Below are 12687 nucleotides of genomic sequence, written 5' to 3'. Positions count from 1 at the left end.
GCAGCCGCCCGGCGCGTAGGCAACCCTTCCAGCGCCCAGCGGGTGACCAGCGCGCTGCGCGAAGGGATGCCTGCCTTCCGGGCGCTCACCAGTGGCGTAGCAGCGCCGCGACCACCACGCCGGCACGGACTTGGCGACACCTAGTAGTCTTCCTGCACTGGAATCCGAACGGACAACTCCCACTCGCCCTTAATTTCGCTACTATTTCTTCCTAAAACTATCTCTGGTTGTGCGGTCCTTGACGAACTCTCGAAATGACGAAAAAGCCACTTTGCGTCCAACAAATGCGAAATGTGTGAAGGATAGAACGGAACGTACTGTTCCAGTCGTTCTCCCAGTGCAGCGACCGGCGGACCGTGGTGTTTGAAACTCTGCGCGGGAAAATCCGCTCGCCAGATGTGGCGCCATCTAGCGGCAAAGCGCCGAACTGCCGCCGCCGGCTAGAGTCTGTGAGAGCGCGGAGTAGCGACAGCGACAGTTAGTTGAGTTGGAAACTAACCTCGCGTTCATGCATGTTATTGTTTGCGTTCCTATTGTGATTTGAACAATATGGGGCGGAAGATTCCCGTCAGGAAGCACTTGGGTGTGAAGGACCCGCTGCAGCAGAAGAAGCAAAGAGAACAGAAGTAAGTATGCGAGTCATTTAACAGATCAAGATTCTTCCATCGTCTGCCTACGGAAACCTAACCTGACAAAACACATTGTGTCGCAAATATTTTTTTTTTTCTTTTGCTTGCCTCTATGTTATTTAATTCGCTCCGCTCTTTTAATTTTACATTTTCACAGACTCAGCAAGGTCCGAGACGCTCCACCGCCCAAAAATGATCAGGACGACCCATTGCCTAGACGTCTGCAGGAAATAAACAAACTTCGTCAGATGGTTAAAGATGGTAAATTTGATAAGCCCAAAGTAAAGAAAAAGAAACAGAAGAAGGAACTTCCACCTGGTTTTTTGAAGGCTCCTTTGAGTACTGAAGCGTTTCTTGGACCAACACCAAAGTTGCTCCGAGGTATGAAGCGACCTGAGAAGCAGATCCCTACGATTCAGCAGCGGCCTGGAGAATCTGATAAGGCTTTCTTTCATCGGTGTAATGTGCTCTGTGATGTAAGTACTTCCCAGCTTATCATTCTTGTATTGATTGAAGTTACTGTTTTAGTTAGATATTTATTTAATGTGTCTGACTTCTATTATAATTCTAGCAACTCATTAAAGAGGTCAAATATGAAGAGAAATACAAGGTTGACATTGTGCGAGATGCAGAAACTGGGCTCATTGAAGGTCTAAAGAAACAAGAAAAGGATGAAGTTGAGGAAATGATGAAAGAAGAAGGTTTGTAAACATACATTTTTCACCAGCTATTGCCGAGTTAAAATTTATATCAAACTCCTGTTCCAATAAAACTTACTTTTCCTTTAAATTTCCAGCAAAAAAAGTCACAGAGGAGAAAAAGACTAAGAAGAGGAAGATAACGAAGAAAAAGCAAGCAGAGATGGCTGCTGCCAAAGCAGAGAAAGAATTTTTGAAAAAGCATAGAAAAAAGCTTAAAAAGCTGAAGAAAATTGACAAAAAATTAGAAAAAAGTAAAGAAGAGGGCCTAGTCAAACATGAAACTATTAAATTTGGTGAGGTAGTTGACAGACCACCAGAAATAAAAGTGAAGCCAAGGAAAGCTATTGCAGAGAAGGTATTGGCCCCCTTCACATATTCCATGTGTATTATTTTTTGTTTGCAATTAATCTCAGGTAAACATCCTTTTTTTTTCCTCTTTACAGAATGTCAAGAATATTATGTTTAATCAGATGTTAATCCAAGGTAAATTAGCTGAGGAAATGAGCAAAACAAAGCCATCAAATGCGAAGAGTAAACAAGCTGGGAAACCAGCACTCTCTGGAAAGCGCAAGGACCTACCGGTTGGGCAAAGAAGATTACTTGAAGCACAGCAGAAGTCAGTCGTCGCTGCGTATAGGTTAATGAAAGCAAAGAAGATGAACAAGGAAGTAATGTAATTCCAATGTACCATAGGAACCGAATTTAAAGGAAAATTATATTTAATCAACAGTAAAATGTTTGTGTTTGCATTGAGATATAAACGCGGCCTTCTCAGGTCCGCTCTCCGCTCTGGTCTGTTGTGGCGGCGGACACGTAACGAGTAACGAGACCGCACCCCGATGGTATCGCCCGCCGCGTCATGCAAGGGCGCAGGTGAGCCAGGCTGCGGCTGCGCTGGGCGTGCACTTGCAGTGCAGGTGGCTCCTGCCCGCCAGCCCCGCTGCCGCTGCGTATCTTTCCAGACCGGCCCATCGCAGTGGAAAACACCCCGTCTTTTCTAGTCGCTTCCGAAACACTCGCTGGCACTGTCTGCCCCCGGGCTTCGGAAGGGCTGCCTTTTTTGCGTTTCTTCTTTTTCCGCCGAATTGTGTCATTCTTTCTTTGTGACTCAGTGGGCGGGTAATACCACATGCAAGCGACCCCCCCGTAGACCGTGCACCACGACGCACCGCTTGACGCAGACCCCTTCCCTAACATTGTGGGTTCACTTGCACGTGGGGTTGCGTCCGGGGCGCTCAAGGCCGCGGAGCACCGCGAAGTCGCGACTCCGGGCCGGGCCGCGGCCGCGGAATCTGTCTTATTCGGACGCGGCGGGCCAGGGCCGCCAGGGCGTAGGGCAGGGAAGACCGGCGGGGTGGGGCGGGCTCCGGGTGTGGCGGCGGTGGTGGCAGCGGCGGCGGCGGGACCGGCAGGGGGCATGGTGGTGACAGTTGGCGGGTCCAGAACTCGGCCCAGTCGGTGGCGGCAGCCAGGAGTGACACTACAGGCACTACACGAGACGCGTTCGCCGCGGAGAAGACTTCGGCGAGGACCCCACTGCTGCGAGTTCACCTCCACGCCGCGGACACTCTGAGGTGGGACAGGGATTCGGCGCCACGAGTTTTACTTTACTCGCAAGGGCTCCGAGCCAGAAAGAAGTGATGTACGGAGGTGTCATCAACTGAAAAGTTTGCACATCGGATCGCAGACTGATTTCTGACGTGCGGCCCGCTCGGTGGCAGGGGCGGGCAAGCCTCTTTTCCAGCGGTGTACCGCCAGTACCGAGCACAGGTGCCAACGGGTTATAAACGATTGTCAACTCGCTTCTGCGGTTTGTACCACTTTAATTTTAGTGTCTGGCGCGTGTGGTGAGTACCTTGCACTGCACGCAGCATTCTCTTGAGATTGACTCGTAGTTTTCGTTTCGTGTAGCGAAACTCATTGTGAATGGATCCTCATCTGCACTCTGTAAAAGTCCCCTCATGAGACGTGAATCAGAGACCCGACGAGTCACGCATGGATGTGCGCCATGGCGGCATGCATCCCGCGTCAGTTCGCGACACGCACAGCCGTGTTCGCCTTTACACTCCAGTCGAACAGCCGACTGAAGGAGTGGACGGGGACCCCAGAGTGGCCGTCCTAATGAGAGCCGTTGCATTGTAGGGACGAGGTCGTTATCTGCGTGCGCGATTCGTCGTACTTGCAACTGTTGCAGAGTTTTGCCGCCAAGACTCATTTGCGCGGTTTAAATGACCGCGCTCCCAAGTCCTAGAAATACTGCTGCAGACTGATCCCTAGAGTCATTTTCGTCGCGCCGTCTCTCTCGCACTCATGGGGCGTCCCGTATAGGTGCGAGAGAGACAGCGAATACGACTCTCGGAGTCAGTGTGCAGGCGGGGTCCTCCCTGCTGCACTGCTGCGCCTCTCTGGCCTTAGCCCGGCCACCGGCGGCGCGGCGGCGTGACCCGCGGCCCGCAGACTCCTTTCTATCTTCGCTGTCTCCCTCGCACTCGTGGGGCGTCCGACAGGGGTGCGAGAGAGACAGGTGGCTTGGTTCTTTCCGCCGGAAAGCGGGGGTGGCGCCGCGTCGCCCCGAGTGCTGCACCAAAGCACTGACGCCGGCCTCGTTGCTGCGCGCTGCGCGTTCGCTGGTCGTTGCTGCTATCACTGTTGTGTTGTCATTAGCACGGCCCGGGGCCTCGGGGGCCCGGGGCGCCGATAACGAGGAAAGAGGCCCACGATAAGGGCAAGTCGCTGGACGTCTGGACGGCTGGACCGCCGCGTCGCGTCGCCCTGCAGCCCTGCCGCCCTGCTTGTTGACGAGCCGGAGTGCGTCAACGCACCGGCACGCCGCACCAGACATTCCGAGAGTCGTTTTCGTCGCTCTGTCTCTCTCGCACTCATAAAGCGCCCCGTCCAGGTGCGAGAGAGACAGAGCGGCCGGCTGCAGCCCTTGTGGGCCGCGTTTCCGTAAATACAGAATACAGCCCGGGGGCGGGCTGGGCGGCGGACTGGGCGGCGGGTGCGCTGACCCCCAGCAACGAGTTCCAGTCTCAAAACCCCCGCCGCCAGCGTGCGCCAGCGCATGCTTTGCACGCCGGGAGGAGTTAGTCATTCAAGACGATTGGCAGGCAGCCCTTGTCGCAACGGGGGTCCATACGTTGTTTATTTTTCTTTTGGGCATCGAAGTGGCTGCTAGCTGTGGTGGTTTTGCAGTGTGCGAACTCCGCGGCCTCGTTTTCTGGGCGGCGCAGGCTAGCGCAGGCGGATCGCGAGATCCTTTCCCAAAAGCGCCGAGCGTGGCTCAACAGCACACTCAGAGTCGTTTGCGTCGCTCTGTCTCGCACCCATCAGACCGCCCCATGAGTGCGAGAGAGACAGAACGAGTCCCGGCCGAACTGGGCCACCCGCGCCGCCATGACCTTAAGTGGCACGTGTGCCCTGCGCGAACTGCGGCCCGCACGGCCGAATGGCCGCGTGCCCCCCAGGCACACCTTTCTCGGAATCAGTCTGCTGGGCGCGTCCGCGACCTACGGCGGCCTAGCTAATGCGATACAGGGACGGTGTCGGATGGGCCGATGGCGGACGGTGGTACCCACCCGACAAGGGTTGGGTAAGTGTTGGGTTTCGGTCGGCCGGGGGAAAAGTACCTGAAAGGTGCCTCGGGGAAAAGGGGAAAGGTACCTCGACGAGCTTGACCTGCAGTACCTGCAGCACGCGCTCGGGCTGTGCGCGCGACTCTGGTGCAGTCGGCCTCAACCCTGCCGAGAGATTCCGCCGCCCGCACTCCTGGCCCTGTCTCTCTCGCACACCTGCGCCACACTCTATGAGTGCGAGAGAGAGCGGACGGCGGAACCCCCGCCATCGCAGCAGCGCTGCTCCCCCGCCGCTTACTGGTGGAGCGACACGGACTCGTTGACTGCGACGGACATGTCGTGGCCGCTCACTTTCGGCTCACCAACGAGCGTGTTGTCGTGTAGGCGTCTTGTCAAAACAACATACAGTGTCTGGCACGCCCTCAGCATGGGTTCGAGCACGGGCTCGCGCACGGGTTCGGGCACGGTTTTGAGCAAGCGTTCGGGCGCGGTTCGAGCAAGGGTTCGAGCAAGGGTTTGCGTTGTCGGACCAAGGCAGACGCTAATGACATTTGCTGGCGAAAAAAACACACGGAACAAAATGTCGCTGATTGATGGGAGATGTTAGCATCCTGCCCAATCCTGTCTGGGCAGCGCTGTCGGCGCGCGCTAGCGCCTGATGGGTAGGCACCCATCGCCAGCACGCCGGCCGGTCTTGGCTCAGCCTAGCCGGTTGGGACCAGGGACTGCCAGGGACCCGGCCAGGGACCCGGGACGGGACCGCCAGAAACCGAGAACCAACGACATCACGTGACGATGCGCGACTGCGCGACTCGCTGGCTGGGACGCTGGGACAAAAAAACGGGTGTCGTCTGCCAAGAATAGAGCCCCGGAGGCGGACCCATCCCGAGTTCGCTTCCCGTGTTGTCCGAGGCGCGCCGTCCCGCTAGGACTGCCAGGCTGGTCCAGGCTGGGCCAGGCTATCCGGCTAGACAGGGAGCCATCCTAATCCGCTTCTTGATGCCTCGGGATGGCTAGGGCCGTCCGATCCGCGTAACTTGGCGCGCGGTGACGCATTTCATTTCGGCCACGCTATGGCGCGGTATCCCTGGGTATCCCACGCGCCGCGCGCCGCGCCTTCCCAGAAGGTGGCCCGGCCGAAAATCAAAATACATGTAACATGCATAAATGTGGGAACTGGGACGGGCAATGCGGGTGCTGCTTCCCTTGACCGCGGCCGCGACAGCGACACCCTTTCAAAGTCTAGGTTTCCGCCTTCACCTTCGATAGTCAGAACTCTGACGCCGCGGCCCGGCGACGGTGACGTCTCGTCTCGCCCGTCGGCGTCCGCCACAAGCTTGTCGCCGTCGCGGTCTACATCCAACAGCGCCACAGCACTCACTCACCAATTCAATTTGAAATGTAAAGCGTACTCAGTGTACAGTGTGTAACGCAGCCCGGCGTCGGCCCACGTGAAGGCTGGCTCACGCGGGCTCACGTGAGGGCAGGCCCTTCTGGTGGCCGTGTGTGTAGAGGCAAAGGGGAAGGGGGTCCCTGATTGACTCCCGCCGTTTCCCTGCGAAGCAACGCGGCACCGCGAGGACGGCAAATGAAGCGTCCGGCTCATGGCGCCTCGCCTCTCTTTGCCCAGCAGAACATGCCGCCCAGCATGCAGATCACGCCCCCGGTCGGCGACCCGGCCCAGGGCCAGCCGCAGGGCCAGCCGCAGGGCCAGGCGCAGGGCCAGGACGGCGTCGTGGCCGAGTTCTACCGCGGCGCCAACGTCTTCATGACGGGCGCCACCGGCTTCATGGGCAAGGTGCTGCTGGAGAAGCTGCTGCGCTCGTGCCCGGACCTCGGCACCGTCTACGTCCTCATCCGGCCCAAGAAGAACCAGATGCCGGAGCAGCGCATGGAGGCCGTCTTCGACTGCCCGGTGAGTGGACAGTGTGCTGGTATGCCTCGGCGCTAATGACGGTTTGCCAACAAATAACCGTAAACTTCCTCGTCGCGTTAATAGTGTCGCCGCGGGCCGCGCCCCGCCCCTCCCCGCCTCAGCGTTTCGTTTCCCAAGCGAAGGTGCAACCGGCGTGCCGCGGGGCTGCCGATAACACAGCCATCCCCGCCGGCCAGTCTGCCGCGCAGTCTGTATACAACTCGTAAACGCTGCTGCGGGCGGTGCCGTACTGCGGAAATCAAGCGTGCATGGATATTTTTAAAACATACAAATTTGTCAATTCCTTTTGCGAAGTAGTAGCAAACAGTTTGACTAGTGCGGCGACTGTGCAGCCCCGTCCGTACTTGTACTTGCACATCGGCCTCCCGGTCGTCGTCGTCATCGTCATTTGTCACCGCGGCAGACCCATCGACTCTGTCTACTGGGGGCAAGCGGACGGCTCTGAAAAAGTCCCACGCCGCAACCCCGCCCACCCGCCCGCCCGCCACTCTGCATCTCGAATGTCGCCGCTCGGTCACTTCGAATCAATCAATCACCATCCCTCCATTCATCGAAAGTCCTCAATTTGCCCCTCAACTTTTACGTCTGTTTTTCGATTGTATTGTGATTCGCGCGGCGCGGCGTGGCGTGGCGCGGCGTGGCGTGGCGTGGTGTGGTGTGATTGAGATGCTGTCCTGCTCCGCGCTTGTCAGCAATGCGATACACGGTGCACGGCCGCTGCAGCCTTTGCCTTCCTTGAGTGATTCCAAGAGTCGTTTTCGTCGCTCTGTCTTTCTCGCACTGGTGGGGTATCCCTTATGGGTGCGAGAGAGACAGCGACGAAAACGACTCTCGGAAACAGTCTGCTGGCGAGTCAAAGCTGTTTCGGCGCGGGCCTCTCCCAGGCGGATGCTCGCCTGGCTCGCCGGGGTGTGTGTGGGCGAGGGCTGCACTCGCACTGACCCTCTATGCTCTGCCCAGCTGTTCCAGAGGCTGCGCGAGGAGCGTCCCAAGTTCCGGCACCAGGTGGTCGCCGTGGCCGGGGACTGCTCGCAGCCGGACCTGGGGCTGTCCAAGGAGGACCGTGCCACCCTCATCGACAAGGCCAACGTCATCTTCCACTGCGCCGCCACCGTCCGCTTCGACGAGGCCCTCGACGTGGCCGTCAACATCAACGTGCGCGGCACCCGCTGCGTCCTGGACCTCGCCAGGGAGGCCAAGAACCTCAAGGTGCGGAGCGTTACATTGATTTGGGCGCTGATTTCCTCGTTCGTTTCTCTGACGACTTTGCCGCCCCCAGGTGGTGATGCACGTGTCCACGGCCTACGCCAACTGCCCGCGCTCGGACATCGACGAGGTGCTGTACGACGTGCCGCTGGACTGCGACCGCGTGGCCCAGATCGTCGAGGCGGCTGACGAGAAGCTCCTGGAACGCATCACGCCCTCGTGAGTGTCTCCCTTTCCCCTTCGCGTTTTGGCCAGACGGCACGCATTGACGCGCTGTGTCCCTGCCCACAGCCTGATCGACGTGTGGCCCAACTCATACGCCTTCACCAAGGCCCTGGGCGAGAACGTCGTCAAGACCCACGGCGCCGGCTTGCCCATCGGCGTCTTCAGGCCGGCCATCGGTGAGTCGCGTCGTCACGTCGTCGCGCGGAAGCAGCCCAGTCCGCCAAACAATGTGCATTAATCGGTGCTTTGCTTGCCCATGGCTTGCCAGTCGTCAACTCCGCCCACGAGCCCATGCCGGGCTGGATCGACAACCTGTACGGCCCCGGCGGCGTGGTGCTGGCCTCCGGCAGCGGCATCATGCACACGCTCAACGCGGGCAAGAAGTGCATCGCCGACCTGGTGCCCGTCGACATGGCCGTCAACGCCCTGCTCGTCGCCGCCTGGGAGACGGCCACCGCGAGGTGGGTGTTGCCGGTGGCGGCTCTGGCTTGCCACTCCCTCCGAAGGTTCCATTCGCTGATGTCAAACTGTGTGCCCCCAGCACCGAGGTGCGGAGCTCGCAGCCCGGCAAGGTGCCCATCTACAACTACGTCTCGTCCGTGGAGAACAGGCTGACCTGGGGCACCTTCATGGCGCTCACGTCCAAGTGGGGCTGGATCACGCCCGCGCAGCAGGCCATCTACCCCTACTCGCTGATCCTGTGCGACTGGCGGATCACCCACACCATCCTCACCTACCTCCTGCACTTCCTGCCCGCCCTGTTCGTCGACATCGTCTGCATGCTCACCGGGAGCAAGTTCAGGTAGAGTCTCGGCGACGTACTCGGTGTCACTCCACGCAATACGGTTGTTCCCCTGCTTATCCACGCCTTCTTCTCGTTCCGGTAGGATGATCAAGATCTACAAGAAGATCCACAAGTTCTCCGACGTGATCGCCTACTTCGCGACCAGGGAGTGGAGCTTCCACAACGGCAACGTCCGCTCCATGTGGCAGCGGCTCAGTCCGACGGACCAGAAGGAGTTCTACTTCGACATCAGTTCGCTGGACTGGGACTCGTACTTCCACGACTACGTCCTGGGCATGCGGCTGCACATGTTCAAGGAGGACCTCAAGAACGTGGAGCAGGCGCGCGCCAAGCACAGGAAGTAAGTGGCTGACGATGCTGAAGGAAAGGGTCCTGCGAGTTCACTGGAGTTTTCTGGAAATAACCGTGTGATTCTATTCGCAGGATGTGGGTGGGCCACGCCGCCGTGCAGATCGTGACCGCCCTGGTGGTGCTGCGAGTGTGCTGGGCGCTGCTGTCCTGGTTGGTGCCGGGGCTGGGGTCCGTGGGGTCCCTCCTGGGGATGACCGAGCCCGTCTTGACCGCCGTGCAGGCCAGCAGCTAGTAGCCTCTGCCGCGGCCACCTCGCCACCTCACTGCCCCCAAGGTCATGCCGAGTCAAGCTCACGGCCAAGAGCACGGAAACCAGTCGGGCTGCGGGGCTGCGGGGCTGCGGGCGCGAAAAAACAACTGAGATTTCCACCGACAGAGCGCGCCGATGCCGCTGCGCGCCTAGAGACCACGGTGCGGACGCGGCGCCGCGGCGGCTGGACGGCGGGCCACATTCAAAACACGTTGACGAGCCCCTCCCCGCTGGGCCATGCCGGGCCACGCTGGGCCCGCGACGGACAGACGGACCTCGATTCCGAGAGTCTGGTGCAGTCACAACTCAATGTAAATGTCTCTCTGTGTGTATATGTATAAGAATGTATGAGTGTATCTATGTGTGAGTGTTTTATGTATGTGTGAGTGCTGCGTGCGTGCGTTTGTGTGTCACATCACGATTTTGATTGTCATTCATCGTGGACCGGCGGCTGTTTTGTAGAGGCATTGCGCATCCCGGGGGCGCCACTCGATGGGAATGTGGACTATGACTTGAGACTAGATTGTCTGACTGTGACTAATTTCAATGGTGACTTTTTTGACTTGTCCCTGACATTTTGACTTGTCCCTAACATTTTGACTTGTCTCTGACTTTTTGACTTTTCTGCGGACTTTATAGACTTTTTGGTGCCTTTTTAGACTTTTCTGAAGGCGTATCGTGGCGTCAACCCCTTGAATGGAGGCAATATCTCTCCGAAAATGAGAAGAAATGACTTTTTTGAATCTATGAGTGGAGTGACGTTTTGACTTTTAATGACGTTTTTTAAATTTAAAAATGACTTGTTCGGGCCTCGGACAGTGACTTTTGAAAGTGGCGCCCCCCTCAGCGCATCCTCAGCGTCCTTGATGTGCTTCCAAACGGATTAGCATTTAGCAGCACCTTGGCGACGCATGGAGATGTTGTGTAAATTATTTGAGTGTAAATACATAGCAAATTTGTGGAGAAAACGGGTGTCACAAGACAGCATTCAGTCCACGTCAAAGTCACATTCATATTTTTCGTTCTCATTGTTCCCATAAAACAAGACAGGGTTGTCACTGTTACTAGTTTTGGCATTTTGTAAATAAGACCCGGTGTAATATATTAAAATAAATTACAAAAATTATTCAAACCTGACATGTATTTTTCTATCTCGAACAAGGTTAGGGGTTGAAAGAAGAGGGGAGGTCACGGGGATGCTTTTTGCGCGGGGCTTTCCACCGCGGGGACGGTCTTCAACACCATGTCGTAGTGGCCCGACCGGAAGCTGGCTGACCCCGTCCCGGCGGAGGTGCCCGAGGGTGTCCCCCGGGCCGGCGCGCCCGCCGGGTTGGCCAGGGGCCGGCGGTTGAGGCTGGTGCGGCACTTGGTGGACTTGCAGCCGGTCGCCGCGGGCCCCGCCCCTTGCCCCGCCCCTTGCCCCCCCAGCCCGTCCTCGGCGCGGGTCAGCCTCGCCCACGCGTCCACGGGGGACGCGGCGGCGTGCCAGTTGTCCGGGCCGTCGAAGAAGAACGGGTCGTCGTCGTCCACAGACACGTCGTCGTCGAAGTCGCCGTCGTGGTCGTCGAAGCCGTCGTCCAGAGCTCCCGAGAGGCCGCCGAAGTGCACGAGGCGCTGGTAGAAGGGCGGCCGGTAGCCGCCGAGCAGCGGGCTGCCCAGGCGGTGGTGCACCGAGGCGGCCTTGGCGGCCTCCGCCGCGGTGCCCGGCGTCGGCCCGGGGCGCCGCGCCATCACGCGCATCTCGCCGCTGGGGTCCACCACGTAGCGCACCGAGGTGCGCACGTCCCCGGACACCAGCGTGTACCCGCCGCGCACCCAGCCGTCCGCGGAGCGCTCCCAGGCGTCCGCCACGTGCGCGTCGGTGAAGCCACCGGCGTAGCGGTCTGCGTCGGCCTGCAGGCAGAGACGTCAATACCCGAAATGCCATGCATGCCCACGGTGGCGACACCCCGCGCCCAGCGGGCCTCCACTCACCAACGCGGTCACGATGCTCCTCTCCGTCGTGGAGTCGTCTGCCGCGATGCGGGGCAGGCACGCCGTCAGGCACGCCGTCAGGCACGCCGCGGCCACGAGTAGAAGCTGCGGGGCAAGGAGAACACATTGGAGAAAGCGCCGGCGCGGCGGTGAGACGTACGACGCGGAAGCGCGATGGGCTGCCTGCCCACTAGGGGCAGCACTGCGCTCTCCCGCAAACCACGATGCAGTCATGCCACATGGGTTGCCTACCGCAGCCTCCTCTTTGGGCAACTTCTTGTCGGCGGAGACGATTTCTTTTCCTGGCACGCCGACTTAGGTAGGCAACCCGCGTGCCATCGCTGCATCGCGGGCAACTTCGGTACACCAAGAAGCCTCAGCCTCAGGCAATACAGTGCCTCGTAAACAAAACAAACGGCTGCCGCTGCCCGACGCGCCGTCCCCGTCCTCGCCCTTTACCTTCCGAGGGTCCATGTCGCAGTGGAGTGCCGCCCAGAGGTCAGCCGGTCCACCTTTATAGCCGACGGTGACGCCGGTGGACCGCGACGGCGCCCGCGACTCCCGCGACGACGCTCGCGACGCGACGCCGGGCCGGCCGATCCGAGCCATCCGTCCGGAAGTGACGATGCGCAGCCTGGAGGCTTGCAGACTGATTCCGAGAGTCGCTTTCGTCGCTCTGTCTCTCTCGCGCCTGTAGGGGGCGCCCCAAGAGAGCGAGGGAGACCGATCGACGAAAGCGACTCTCGGAATCAGTCTGCTGGAGGCGCTGGAGGCCTGGAAGGACGCGTCGCGGCGGCTAATTACGAAAGACTGCGTTTGTGCATCGTCAGTGCGACTTGACTTCCCGGAGCGGCCCGCTCGGCCGGCACGCGTGTGGTTGCGGTGTGGGCTATCGTAGATGCGCAACCGGGCTTTTTGCTAGAGTGTGAGTTAAGTTGCCGACCTTCCCGGCGTCGCATTCACTACAGAAGAGCCATTTTAGGGCAATTTTTAAGGTACGTACTTTTGAAGGATGACTGGATTGTGATGACATTG

General features: G+C 58.9%; 2 protein-coding genes across 2 annotated transcripts; both read left to right on the top strand.

Moving 5' to 3' along the window:
* Nucleotides 1–202: 202 nt before the first annotated feature.
* On the top strand, nt 203–2065 carry LOC117649220 (coiled-coil domain-containing protein 137). The gene is made up of 5 exons (XM_034391755.1): nt 203–626; nt 787–1105; nt 1201–1330; nt 1426–1685; nt 1774–2065. Exons 1-5 carry the CDS (start codon nt 550–552, stop codon nt 2005–2007), a joined length of 1020 nt encoding a protein of 339 aa, XP_034247646.1. The 5' UTR covers nt 203–549; the 3' UTR covers nt 2008–2065.
* A 733-nt stretch (nt 2066–2798) lies between these two features.
* LOC117649747 (fatty acyl-CoA reductase wat-like) lies at nt 2799–10815 on the top strand. The gene is made up of 9 exons (XM_034392769.1): nt 2799–2904; nt 6536–6820; nt 7802–8050; nt 8121–8266; nt 8339–8448; nt 8541–8733; nt 8814–9074; nt 9160–9417; nt 9501–10815. The coding sequence occupies exons 2-9, from the start codon at nt 6542–6544 to the stop codon at nt 9658–9660; spliced, it is 1656 nt and encodes a 551-aa protein (XP_034248660.1). The 5' UTR covers nt 2799–2904; nt 6536–6541; the 3' UTR covers nt 9661–10815.
* Nucleotides 10816–12687: the final 1872 nt, after the last annotated feature.

Source organism: Thrips palmi, unplaced genomic scaffold, assembly GCF_012932325.1.
Source record: "Thrips palmi isolate BJ-2018 unplaced genomic scaffold, TpBJ-2018v1 HiC_scaffold_4, whole genome shotgun sequence".
NCBI lineage: Eukaryota > Metazoa > Arthropoda > Insecta > Thysanoptera > Thripidae > Thrips > Thrips palmi.
Note: the sequence above shows the minus strand (reverse complement) of the source record. Positions and strands in the feature narration are given on the sequence as shown.

Coding starts and splice junctions, on each gene's coding strand:
- LOC117649220 (XM_034391755.1), top strand. CDS start 550: ATGGGGCGGAAGATTCCCGTCAGGAAGCACTTGGGTGTGAAGGACCCG. Junction 627..786: donor AAGAAGCAAAGAGAACAGAA/GTAAGTATGCGA, acceptor ACATTTTCACAG/ACTCAGCAAGGTCCGAGACG. Junction 1,106..1,200: donor GGTGTAATGTGCTCTGTGAT/GTAAGTACTTCC, acceptor TTATAATTCTAG/CAACTCATTAAAGAGGTCAA.
- LOC117649747 (XM_034392769.1), top strand. CDS start 6,542: ATGCCGCCCAGCATGCAGATCACGCCCCCGGTCGGCGACCCGGCCCAG. Junction 8,734..8,813: donor TGGGAGACGGCCACCGCGAG/GTGGGTGTTGCC, acceptor GTGTGCCCCCAG/CACCGAGGTGCGGAGCTCGC. Junction 9,075..9,159: donor CTCACCGGGAGCAAGTTCAG/GTAGAGTCTCGG, acceptor TCGTTCCGGTAG/GATGATCAAGATCTACAAGA.